Below are 13217 nucleotides of genomic sequence, written 5' to 3' on the forward strand. Positions count from 1 at the left end.
TATATTATTTAAGAACATCTATAGAGATTAATTTATAGGTAAAATATCTTGATTTTTAAGTGTGGTTAATAGTATGGTAACTTGTTACAATTTTTAACACAATATGAGCTAACAATATACTTTCCAAAACAAACAAAACAAAACAAAACAAAAAGCTGACTACAGGTCAGATGAGGTTCAATTTCGTTGTTGTTTTTTTGTTTTTTTTGTTTTTTTTGGGGGGGGGGATGGAGTTTTGCTTTTACTACCCAAGCTGAAGTGTAATGGTGCGGTCTTGGCTCACTGCAACCTCCGCCTCCGGGGTTCAAGTGATTCTCCTGCCTCATCCTCCCGAGTAGCTGGGATTACAGGTGCGTGACACCAAGTCCAGCTTTTTTTTTTTTTTTTTTTTTTTTTTTGTATTTTTAGTAGAAATAGGGTTTACCATGTTAGCCAGGCTGGTCTTAAACTCCTGGCCTCAGGTGATCTGCCTGCTTCTGCCTCCCAAAATTCTGGATTTACAGGCATGAGCCAATGCATCTAGCTGCTGTTTTCACCATACAGACTGAAGTAGCTGATATTTCTTCTGCATTATAAACAATTATTTAAATGTTTTTATTCTTAAAAAAAAAAGTCCCAATATTTTTATTGAAATGTGGGAAGAAATTAAGCATATTTAAGTAAGACAACATTTTCTTAGATCTTAACTGTTCAACTTGCCAGAAACCGTATCACACGACCCAAGTACAAGACAATAGTGGGCTAAGAGCTGCCCAGTGACTAGGCTGTCATAAAGTTAATTACAACTGCAGAAGAGAAGGAGATATATATATATATATTTTATCCCTTTTCTGTGTGTGCTTGTGTTTTGATTCTGACATTTAGAATTGGTGGTCTGAAATGCAGTAAAATTCCATCACCATTATCTTTTAGAAACCAAGATTATTAAATACAACTTTAGTTGTGTCAGGTTTTTATTTTTTAACTTGAAAAATTATTCAAGTTTTTCAGAACTTTTTAACAGATTCTTTCAAATAATGATTTAATTGTGATCAACCAGAATTTAGTAAACTATATTTCAATTTAACAATCTAGAGTATATTCAGTATTGTGTTGAAGGCAGGTACATTGCTGTAAATTTGAGTATAATTTTCCCTTTTTTCACATATGTTTATGTATGTATGTATGTATGTTTGAGACAGGGTCTTGCTCTGTTGCTTAGGCTGGAGTGCAGTGGTGTGATTATAGCTCGCTGCAGCCTTGAACTCCTGGGCTCAAGCTGTCCTCCTGACTCAGCCTTCAAATTAACTAGGACTACAGGCATGCACAACTCCATCTAGCTAATTTTTTTTCTTTAAATATGTAAAATAGGTTTTCCCCTGTGTTGCACAGGCTGGTCTCGAACTCCCGACCTCAGTAATCCTGCCACCTCAGTCTCCCAAAGTTCTGTGATTATAGGCATGAGCCACCATGACCAGACACATTTGACTTTTTCATCTCCCATGTATTTATAATATTCTACAAAATTTTTAAAATGCTCATATATAAATATTGAGCATTTTATTCAACATTGAGCAAGTATTTGCTGCATGCCAACACGGTATGAAACAACAATCTGGGCACATGAGATACTTTAATGAATAAAATCTATAAAAATTATTGTTCAGAGAGATCAAGCATTCTAGTAGCAGTAGACACACAAAAAGTTAAAGGATAAACAAATTCTATATCAAGTTGATTGGTAATATGTGCTGTGGCAAACAATTATTTTAAAAAATAGAGAAAGGAGAAAAGGGTGTAGAGGATTGTGATTTTAAATAGACTGACCAATGTAGTTCTAAGAAAGTCACATTAAAAACTGGTCTTGAAGGTAGTTATGAAGTTAACTTTGTGGATATCCAAGGAAAGATTATTCCAGAGAAAGTCAATCGAATGGAAAATAAATGCTAGCCAGTTTGAGGAAAAACAAGGAGACCAGAATAATCAAATTAAAATGAATGAAAGAAATGAGAATAATTTATCAGAGAAATAATGGGAATCTGATCTGACCGGTCCTTAGAGGCCACTCTGAGGACTGTCTTTCACTGCACGTGAACAATTGGTAAGTTCTGAAAAGAGAAGTGAGATGTCCAAACTTATCTAGTTAAAAAAAAAAAAAAAAAAAGCATATCTGCTCTGTATTGGGTTGAAAATAGATGGCAGGAGCAGAAGCTAGTGAGAAGAAACACTTAGAAGAAAACTGCAATAATCCAAGTATGGTTATTAGACCAGCATTGTAGCAGGAGATATGTTGAAAGGTCATTGTATATCAGCTAAATTTTGAAGGTATCATTCATGGGATTTTCTACAGTATTAGATATGGAAGATAACAGATTGAAATGAATGAAGATTGACTGCTTGGTTTATGGCATGGACAATTATAAGGATAGAGCTGACATTAACTGAGATGGGGCAAGCTGAGAAAAGATAGGAGTGAAAATCAGTAATTAAAATTTGGACATGTTACTTTTGATATGTTTATTCAAGTAGAAATTTAGAATATTTGGATATATGTTTGGATTATTACATAGAGGTGAAAGTGGGAGGTATAAAATCAGAAAATTTCAATCTATATCTTAGATACAGATATAGATATAGACAGGTATAGTAACATGGAAAATTGGTAAGAATACCAGGGACCTGAATTTAACCAGAAAAGAAAAAAGCCTGGACAACTCTAAAATAGAGAGCTAGAAAAGAAGAGAAAGAACCAGTAAAGAAGATTGGGTAAAGTTAAAGTACAACCAACAGAATAAAGAATTCCGGAGGCTAATTATAATACTTGCGCCAAAGTGACAGGAATGATCAATATCCACCACTAACTAAGGTGAGATATTATTACTTTTTTGTTCCTGTTTGTTTGCTTGCTTTTATTGTTATTACTATTTTATTTTCTTTACTAAGTTTGGTATTTAAATCATTGAAATCGATTCAATGTGCCTGAGAGCAAAATTGAACGAAATAATATCCAGACTGTGTATTAACATGCAAATAGTGTAGATAGGTTATTCATACTGAAAGAAATTCAGATATAAATATAGACATATTCTGAAAATTATTGAAGTTTCTAAATAAAACAATGAAATTAAGTTTATATTTGGGATAATGGTTACTCAATTGATTTTAATTTAATTCTATTTTAGTTTGAAATAATCAGAGCTAATTAATTTAGTTTGGCAAGTACACATTAAGAATAAATTATCTTCAACATTTAACAACCCCATAGTTCATGAGAATAAAGTAATAGAATCAAATCTTACTGAGGATATTGTGTGCATCTAGTAAAATAAATTCCAAATCCAATAGAGTGAATGTTGTGATGTATGTTTTCCTGAAGAATTTCAATGATTCATTTAGTTTGCTAGTAACGAAAAAATAAAATCTGATCCATCTGGCTCCTGAATGCATTTTACCTACTATGGACATTTCCTAGATTATTGGAAAAGGATAGGAAGTATTAGTGTTACACAGATCTGTTAATTTCCTTGATACAATCAGATCCTCTGATTCATAGCATTTAAGTCAGGTATATAAAAACAATTGCATACCAGTTAATATTAATTCTTCTAGCTCTGTGCTTCTTACAAAGATTACCATAGGTCAGTCATTTCACAGATCAAGGAAAGGGAGAACTTTGAAACTAACTTCATTAGTTCTCAAAAAGAGACAGCCAAATAATATTTTGCAAGTTAAAATATTTAATGTTTTATTCTATCTAATGACAATATTACTCTCTCATATCAATCATAGATCTACACCTTGTAGGTAAGTTCGTTTGTTGCAGTGCTCTTAGTATTTCAAGCATGGTAAGCCCAGGCAAGCTATGTAACTACCAATTTATTCAACTCTCTCGCCACATAATGTCTTTGTTTTTTAAACAACCACTACATGTACAGTCAGTATAGGTCTTCTTAGAATTGATTTACTTATTGTTATTTAACCTTGTAGTGATTATAGAATAAAGTGATTATAAGACACCTTGCTCAATGTCTAACTTATTTTTTAATTATCTCAAGTCACTTTATATATCCTATTAGGTATTTGTCTGTCTATGATGAATGAGCTTTGGCAATGAGGAAACTAATTCCTTTCTAAGGAACTAAATTATCTAAATCAAAAACTAAAAATTATCTAAATCAAAACTAAAACTAAAAATCTTTCTGTTTTCTGAGTGATTGTATCCTGAGAAACATATCAAGTAATTCTCAATAGTCCAGTATGTCTTTTGCTTAGCATTAAATTAAATCTTAATAAATATTTAATGTGTGTTACATATCGAAGATAAAGTTCTTGAGTTAGTCTTGGTCTACAAAAACTTTACAACATAGTGATATAGCAACAAATAAGTACATGTTTATAATTTGGTATTTGCTCCTTAAAACCTCTTGGTAACAGACTAGACAAAGTTAAATTTCTCCTATATGAATTCCACCTAGGAATCACCATAAGCATGGCATTTGCTGCCTAAATTATGAATAATTGAAGAGGAATAAAAGGTTAATTCTTGGCACAGAAAATAGATAACATGCAATCTCTCTGTGAAGTTCCCATATCTTGGTTGAAATTTTATGCTGTAGGCCATGTCAGGGCCAGATTATACACGGCAGTCTTTCAAATATTTGCAGATGATGATTGCTTACGATTCCCATCTCTTCTTCTTTCCCATGCTTTGAGGTGCCTATATTCTATTTTCCAGACAATCGCAATAGTTAGTAAACCATCACATTCTTTTAAGTCTCTTTTCTCTACTTTTCCTTAGCTTTTTCAAAACTTTCTCAACTATAATGACTTCGATTTTCCTCAATAAAATAACAAATTTAAAAACAAACTCTCTACTCTTCAATACACATTTTAAACATGTTACGCACACCTGAGCACATATCCCATGAATTGCCTCATCATGAAGAAAAAAAAAATCAGAACTATGATTTCTCATTTTGAAAACTATACTACTGAGAGAAGATTGATTTAGATTTTTTCTATGTCTACATAACATTAATGACATATACTTCATTTACTCTCAAATATAATCCACTGGTTGATCCCATAGTAAAGTAAAGACTTGCAAAAAAAAAAACCTTAAAGTTTATTATCCACAACTATATATATGTATAATATTTTATATTCCAAATGTGTCTCATACTCTATTGATGGTTAGACATCAGTGGTTCTATAAACATTAGTCAATATTTAAGTGATGAAACGGAAAAATAACAATTGGTACCAAATTATTTTATAGTTTCATTACATTGTAGGTCCAAATCCATGCAGTAGTTTCTGAACTGCTTATTCCCTGAGTGAACCATGTTTTACATTTAAAGGTGTAAAACATTTTTGTTATAAATGAGATCAGATCTGCCTCTAGGAATTAAATAAAATGAAATGTATTTTATAAATACTAGTTTATTTCATAAAAATACAAAAATATAAATATACATTTATAAAAATATGAATGAATTAACACAAAGACATTCTTCAACTAAATAAATATGGCAGTAATAGTCATTCCTATGTCATTAGGGATATATCTTTTCCATATTAATTTACAAAGCGGTTGCACAATGTTTAGTTTAATAGTAAAGGCGACTGAAAGTCAGTTAAGAAAACATTTATAAATTATTATACCTAAGAAAAGGCACAAAAAGCCTTTTAAGTATTTTTATTGATTATTGATGTGATATATTTTCCTTCCGAGATTGTTAGGCAAAGAGGGTGAACTGGTTATTACTTTTTAAAAAATCTATATCATTCGTATTCATTCACGAAAACTTACTGATTAAGCCAATCCCTACTAAGACAACATCTACGTATTGTTTGTAATTTCAATTTTTGAAAAATTTCCTCCCAGGAAGAGAATGCAGGCCACTCAATCTAATAACATAGACAGTACTTCCACTAATATTGATCAAGTCAAACAATCCTCTTAGTCTCGGTCACTATCATCACCCCCGTACATATCGGCAAGTTTTTTAAAACGAGGCCCCCAGTCACTGAGGTAATCATAATCTTGGTTACAATCAGCTGTGAGGGATTCTAAAGAGCTTAGCGAATCTGCTATGGAATCATTCCCTTCATAGGCATACGTTGCCAGTGAATCATATGGAGGTGCACTTGGGTCTGCGTCGTTTTCTTTTAATCTTCGATGGATAAAATCCTGTACATCAATATTTTCCCACAGAGGCACAGTCCTCCTTATCTGAAAAATAGTTTCGGGCATTACATCCCGTCTAAGTTTACTGTCTTCTCTTGCCTCTGGATTCCTTAATGTGCCAATGTCAAAAGCTTGGGTATCTTCTTCCCCACCGCCTTCATCGTTATAGGTGACAATGTTGTCCCGGACATCGTCTTTTGAAATTATCAGAGGTTCCTTTTTCCTTTGCCTCTTCAATGCAGCAAACAGCACGACTAAAACTATTAATAAGAAATGGGAAAATAGTGAGATTTCATGAGTCAGGATAAAATAGAGTACACTTCTGAGTGTGAAATTTGTTTGGTACAGGAGATATTAAGATGAATCGAATAAAAATAATTAACTACCCTGTAGAAATACAGAGTTTCTCAAGGCAATGACTGGATGCATTGTATTGATAAAGGAGCAGATATTACCATGCCATTAATTTACTGTCAAGACATACTCTCCTATGAACTTCTGGCATTGAAAAAGCTTTATTCAAGTACAATTATTATATTTAGCCAACTGCAATTGCCTGACACATCAGCAGTCTTTCCAAATGTGCACTTGTTTCAAATACAAAAACGTTACAACTCTACTCATGATATTGATCATTCCTTTCACTTTGGCACAAGTATCATTTCTTAATGATTCAAGGGAATATATGCAAACATTACTCATATATAGATATATATATATATTTGTATATGCATTATATTCCTATATTATGTGTGTACATATGCACACACATGAATATGTCATGAACATGTATGTGTCACCGATTTTATCACTTCCTATATCTCATAGGTTTAACTAAATTCCTTTACTGGTCTGATTTTGTAGGGGGCTTAGAAAACTGAACTATAACTCTAAAAGTTACAATATAAAACTCAAACTCAAACTCATCTTTAACTTATCTTACAAAACACTTCAGACTGTATCTTGTTAATGAGGACTTCCTTGACATATAGGATCTGATTTAAACTTTTGGAATGAAATGTTAATTGTATTCCCTCTACTTGCTGTATTATTTTTATTGTTTACATGCCTATGTTACAAAGTTAACTGTGAACTTCTCCTCATATAATATATTTTCTTATTTCTCATTATAATACTGCAATTCAAATTATGTGTACTGGAAGATGAACCTTTTTCTAACAAATGCATGTTGCAATTAATAACATTCATTTAAAAATAAGCAAACACGATTTTCAAAATACAAATTTTCCATTAAAAATTGGACAAGCCCATAACGTTACATATAAGAAATGTGAGAATAAAATCAAGAAAATATCGTCAAAACACACTTCAGCATTACTAGGAAAAAATACAAACCAGGTTTCCTTTACTTTAGGGTACTTAACTGTTTGTCGGTATTATTTATGCTTCACAGAAAATAAGAAAATGTTGGCTATTATTCCTTTTCTCAATTTTTACATCGAGATTAAACAAAGCATACTCACTGTCATTGAGACTACACTTCAACATGGCCCGTGAGGCCCCTATAACTATACTAAAGCCCTGTTCAATGCTATTTTCATATGGACCAGCAAACTTTTCTCAGCTCTTCCTAACTGAAAGTAAGATTTTACGAAAGATAATTAAAGATTATCTTTAATTTCGTAAAAGTAAAAGTAAGATTTTACGAAAGATAATTAAAGATAATTAAAGATTATCTTTAATTTCGTAAAAGTAAAAGTAAGATTTTACGAAAGATAATTAAAGATAATTAAAGATAATTACGAAAGATAACGAAGTATCTGTAGTTAGACTTCACAGAATGGGCTTTGGGAACTGAGCTATATTCAGGATCATCTTAGAGATATTAAAAAAAGAAAACTGCAGTAAAAATGAGACCTCTGTCCTCTCCTTTTTTTTTTTTTTTTTTTTTTTTTTGAGACGGAGTCTCGCTCTGTCGCCCAAGCTGGAGTGCAGTGGCGCTATCTTGGCTCACTGCAAGCTCCGCCTCCCGGGTTCACGCCATTCTCCTGCCTCAGCCTCCCAAGTAGCTGGGACTACAGACGCCTGCCACCTCGCCCGGCTAGTTTTTTGTATTTTTTAGTAGAGACGGGGTTTCACCGTGTTCGCCAGGATGGTCTCGATCTCCTGACCTCGTGATCCGCCCGTCTCGGCCTCCCAAAGTGCTGGGATTACAGGCTTGAGCCACCGCGCCCGGCCTGTCCTCTCCTTTTAAAAGATGGACATACGATTAATTAAGTCCAACATGGATCTGACATCTATCAAATTTCAGCCACGCACTAGAAAAAGAGATTTCTTTCTAAATTTAAGATTAAATAAATTTATAAGTTATCTACTTTTTAATCAATAAAATAACAATTGTGTAGTCAATTATTAAGTATTAAGGGTTTCTTAGCTAATAAAAACTTACTAATTCCCACAAATGGTCCGTAGCATCTGTTCTGAGCTTTCCTTTTCTACCATATTAATATTATCAGATCATTTCTTAGATTGACGTTATTAATCTGGAACATGTGAACAAAATTCAGAAAGAATAGGATAAGAACTGAAAAAAAAAGTGCCTCATTATTTCCATTCATCTGTAACTCAAATTTAGCATTTCTTTTCAATAGGATTATTGGCATAAACTATGGTGATAGTGGCAGTGTGTGTGACAGATATTTTATATTGCATCACAGTTTGACAGATAAATCAAACCATAGTTAGACTTGCTCCAGAACATGGCATGCATGATTTGATAAGCAAGCACAGTTTTCTTTGTGTTTTTTATTTCATTTGTGTAAGTGTATTTCCTTTTTGTCTTACATATTTTACTCTAATAAATTTAAATCGTCATTCTGGCTAGGTCCATTCGCTTCATCAGGCTGCCAAAAGTGTCCCTACAACAAAAAGGTTTAAAATCCCTGCCCTAGATTTTAATCTTCCATCTTGCCTTATCAAATAGATATAAACTAAGAGTTAGATTTATTCAAAAGGTATGAAAGTACATTTAAAATATTATTGCCAGTACTATGTCACTATCTTATAAAAAGCAAACTCTCTTAACTATAGAAATGCAGTAACTATGTCCAGCCATTACCAGAAAGACTCACAATAACAATAAAGTGCTTTAGTAACTTTGAAAACATAAATTTCTGAATTAGAAGCAATTTTAACTACAATAATAGAAAATTACTCCCCATTTAGACAATGAACTGGGAAAGTGGAAAATAAGAAATTAGGGCTCTCCATATTGGTCAAGGAACAAGGGTGGCTGACTTTGCAGAATATAAGAAGAAACCTTTTAGGAATTCTGCATAGAAAAAAATAGTATCAAATTTAGTTTGAGAATGTTAAAATATCTAAACTTACTTAGGGGGATGCTTTCGGTTCCCTATGTGTGCATGACTATCTTTGTGTGTGTATGTACATTACATTAATACAGAAATTTTTCAAATGATCTAACAATAACATATTTTCATGTGGTTCTAAATTAGGAAAGTGGAACTTCCTGAGTGAATAAAACCACGTGAAATCAGTAGCACTTAGCCAAAAGGCTAAGCCAAATTTTTATCTCCATAGGGATACAAAAATATTTTACAGAGGAGTTGAACTCTCTAGCAGTAGGTGGGGATTGAAACTGCTGATGGCGATGGTAGCAGTGTATTTGTTCTAAACCACACTGAGAAAATGTTTTTCTAAATAGTTGGATCATCTTAACTGATACAAATGTTTTTTCCCCACTTTCATCAATCCCCTACTGAAGTCCTGCAAGGATATCTGGCCAAAGGGATTTCATCCAGATAGCTTGAAAGGATTTGCAGAGAAAAGGAGCCAGCACATATGAGCATTAGAACATAAATTTGGCTAGCTCCCCTGTCCTAAGCATAAGCATTTGGGCTGAATATTTGATAGAAACAATTTTTTTTTGGAATGTTTTTCAGTGGAACAACTGTTTAATTGAATTAAATCGTTGTCCTGTTAGTGCATGTTCAAATAAAACATTCGCTGTTGGAACATGACTTTATTTAGAAAATATTGCAGGACTAGGTATGACCACAGTGACATAGTGATATTTTTAAAAACAGAACTTTAACTTCTTAATTTGGTATGTCACACCAATGTATAACAAGCTATATAGGGAAAATGTCTAACTTACTGTGACAACTTTAATGCATTTGCATGTCAGACATCTGATATAGACAACTCAGAATATGTTAGGAACTGTTGTTTGTAAGGGCAACGTAGTCTTTGGTTTGGGAATAATAGAAAGGAGAAGTCTATAGTAATCTGTGTTTGAATGCCAGCTAAAGCCTTTTCTAAATGAGTGACTGAGTAAATTATGTAGCCTTTCTCTAGAAGAAAAGTATTTACCTTATACAGTTGATGCAAAGATGAAATCAATGAAATCAAATGCCCTTAGACCAGTGAACATAGTCAAAGATATAATACCAAATGATATAAAATATATTTTTTAAGTACACATGTGTATAGCATTTGTTAGATCTTTATTTTTGGTCTCTGGAAAGCTGGGCCTATCCCCACACACAAAAACTCTTACTTTTTCCTAATCGAAAGAACCATTTTAATAAAAAGTGAAAATGTTCTATCTTTATCTGTGGAGAAAAGTGTTATTCACTACACCATCCTCGGACTGTGAGGAAGAGATTTTTGTAGTTAAAGGATCATTCAGAGGGACAGAGCTTACTAAGCAGTATGAGGACACAGAGGAGAATCGCAACGAGAGCTCCCGTGCTCAGGCCGGCTGAAAGGACCAAGGCTTCCGCTGTGCAGGATTGCATGTTTCCTTGATTATCGCAGGCACACACCCGAATAGTGAGTGTGCCAGTGCTGCTTTGAATTGGATAATCGTTGTCAAAGATTAAAATTGGCAATAAGTAGGTGCTCATTTTGTTGCGACTGTAGCCATCTTTTCGAGTCATGATTCCTGCTGTGTTATCTGGTGGAGAAAAACATGTAAAAAACCAAAAACTTTCATATGTGTTTTTAATTATGTATCTTAAAGTTTCATGATTTTTAGTTTTAGAAATTTTCTTATACCTTTATTATCTACAATGGTGAAATTCGGATTGAGAGTAAATTCTGGCACTGGTTCAAAATAGAATTTGTGACCTCGGGGAGGGTCATCCTTATCCATGACACTGACAGTCTGAATCAACTGAAAGCAATATAAATAAATTAATTAATTAAGCCTAAGGCAATTTTCTTGTTATTAGACGATAACTTAAATCCATGTATTTGTGCCTTAAATACATCACAAAAACAAAGCAACAAAACAAAATAAATGCCATTTAAAGAAAATTATGCCAATGTCTTATTTTTTGTGGTTTTGTCTTAGGTAACGTATTTAGTTAAGGGTGAAAGACATCCATTAAGCCCAATGGTTTGCAAGGCATCTTAATGCATTATTGTCTTATACCTGGCCAGCTTAAAGAAAAATTCAATCCCTCCAATACCTATCCTCTTTTGATATTGTTGAAAGGCACAGCCCATTTTATTATTAATTGATGAGCAATCCATTACATCCACTAGAAAATAATTCTTCAAAGGATGAGTACATAGAAGATGCATTTTTAAAAACAACAATGCTTAGCACAATCATTCCTATATATTAACATTATTAATATATTTTTAAAATAATAAATCAATTTGTCATGTACTATCAGAAAGAAAATGATTTTGAAGCTATGGACACCATTACTACAATTAAACTATTTTATTTAAATTGCTTGCTTTTCCTTTAATAGTATTTGCAAAGACAGATATACAAAGAAATGCTTTTAAGATTTTGTAAAATCAATGTTGAAGTTTCAAAATTAGAACAACTCTTGGCTGAGCTAGTGTAAGTAAATAAGAAATGTGTCCTAATGGAATATGGAACAGCCAACTATGGGTTGGGCAAAAAAAATGCACTGAGCATTTTATAGTGGAAAAAGCACTGAGCTACACATTTGGGTGCCTCCCATCTGTGTGATTTGAAATCACAGTCATTTAATTACTCTGACTTTTAACATTCTGTTCTACAAAAACAAACAGGTCTCATAGTCTAACGTTATGTGGTGAACAGTTACTGAAATTCACAATAGTTTAAGCTTTCCATTATTTCACTGTATACCTTTTATAACCATACTAACCTACATACTCACTAGTCAGTGCTACTTCCACTTTAATTTTATATTAATGATAATTATATCATTTTGACAGGGTGATATGTAACTGTATTTTTAATACAGTGCTTTTGAAAGTGTACAATTATTAGGCTGGGCGCGGTGGCTCAAGCCTGTAATCCCAGCACTTTGGGAGGCCGAGACGGGCGGATCACGAGCTCAGGAGATCAAGACCATCCTGGCTAACACGGTGAAACCCCGTCTCTACTAAAAAATACAAAAAACTAGCCGGGCCAGGTGGCGGGCGCCTGTAGTCCCAGCTACTCAGGAGGCTGAGGCAGGAGAATGGAGTAAACCCGGGAGGCGGAGCTTGTAGTGAGCTGAGATCTGGCCACCGCACTCCAGCCTGGGCCACAGAGAGAGACTCCGTCTCAAAAAAAAAAAAACGAAAGAAAGAAAGTGTACAATTATTAACAAAAAATTAATAAACTTTTCTCCTTAGAAAATTGGAACATAAGAAAATAATTATATAAGATCTAATATTTTGCTCAACCTTCTGTTCCTAAATAGCAATAACAAATCTGACTTTTAGTAATAATTTAAATCATAAAAAGTTGGTCTTTTAATTATATGACATTTGGGGTATTGAAATTATTGGATGGGCTTTGTATATTTTATGAGGATATACATATACTTAATATCCATTTTATTTTTAACTTGGTTAAATTCAATGAGTAATATGTATTAAATAATTATAATTAGTTAATATGAACTATACTTAATTTTTATAAAATATTAGCATATAATATATCAATAACACACATGAATCAGTAAAAGATAAGCATACTAATAGATATGTGAGTAAAGAATATTTATAGGTGATTGTAGTTTGACTTGTGCTCCCCTAAAAGATCTGTTCAAATCCTAAATCCCAGTACCTG

At 33.0% G+C, this 13217-nt stretch overlaps 1 protein-coding gene across 2 annotated transcripts in view; it reads right to left on the bottom strand.

The window, feature by feature from the left end:
- Nucleotides 1–5401: 5401 nt before the first annotated feature.
- CDH9 (cadherin 9) overlaps nt 5402–13217 on the bottom strand; it is a 169786-nt gene continuing 161970 nt past the window's right edge. The window contains exons 10-12 of one of the 2 annotated variants that reach the window (XM_033179264.1): nt 11210–11327; nt 10857–11108; nt 5402–6429 (exon numbers count right to left, since the gene is read on the bottom strand). In XM_033179264.1, the coding sequence (XP_033035155.1) occupies nt 5942–6429; nt 10857–11108; nt 11210–11327 (858 nt within the window). In that variant the 3' untranslated portion in view covers nt 5402–5941. The remainder of the gene's footprint in view (nt 6430–10856; nt 11109–11209; nt 11328–13217) is intronic. The other variant, XM_033179265.1, reaches the window with a different exon arrangement.

Source organism: Trachypithecus francoisi, unplaced genomic scaffold, assembly GCF_009764315.1.
Source record: "Trachypithecus francoisi isolate TF-2019V2 unplaced genomic scaffold, Tfra_2.0 Lachesis_group2, whole genome shotgun sequence".
Classification (NCBI taxonomy): Eukaryota; Metazoa; Chordata; class Mammalia; order Primates; family Cercopithecidae; genus Trachypithecus; species Trachypithecus francoisi.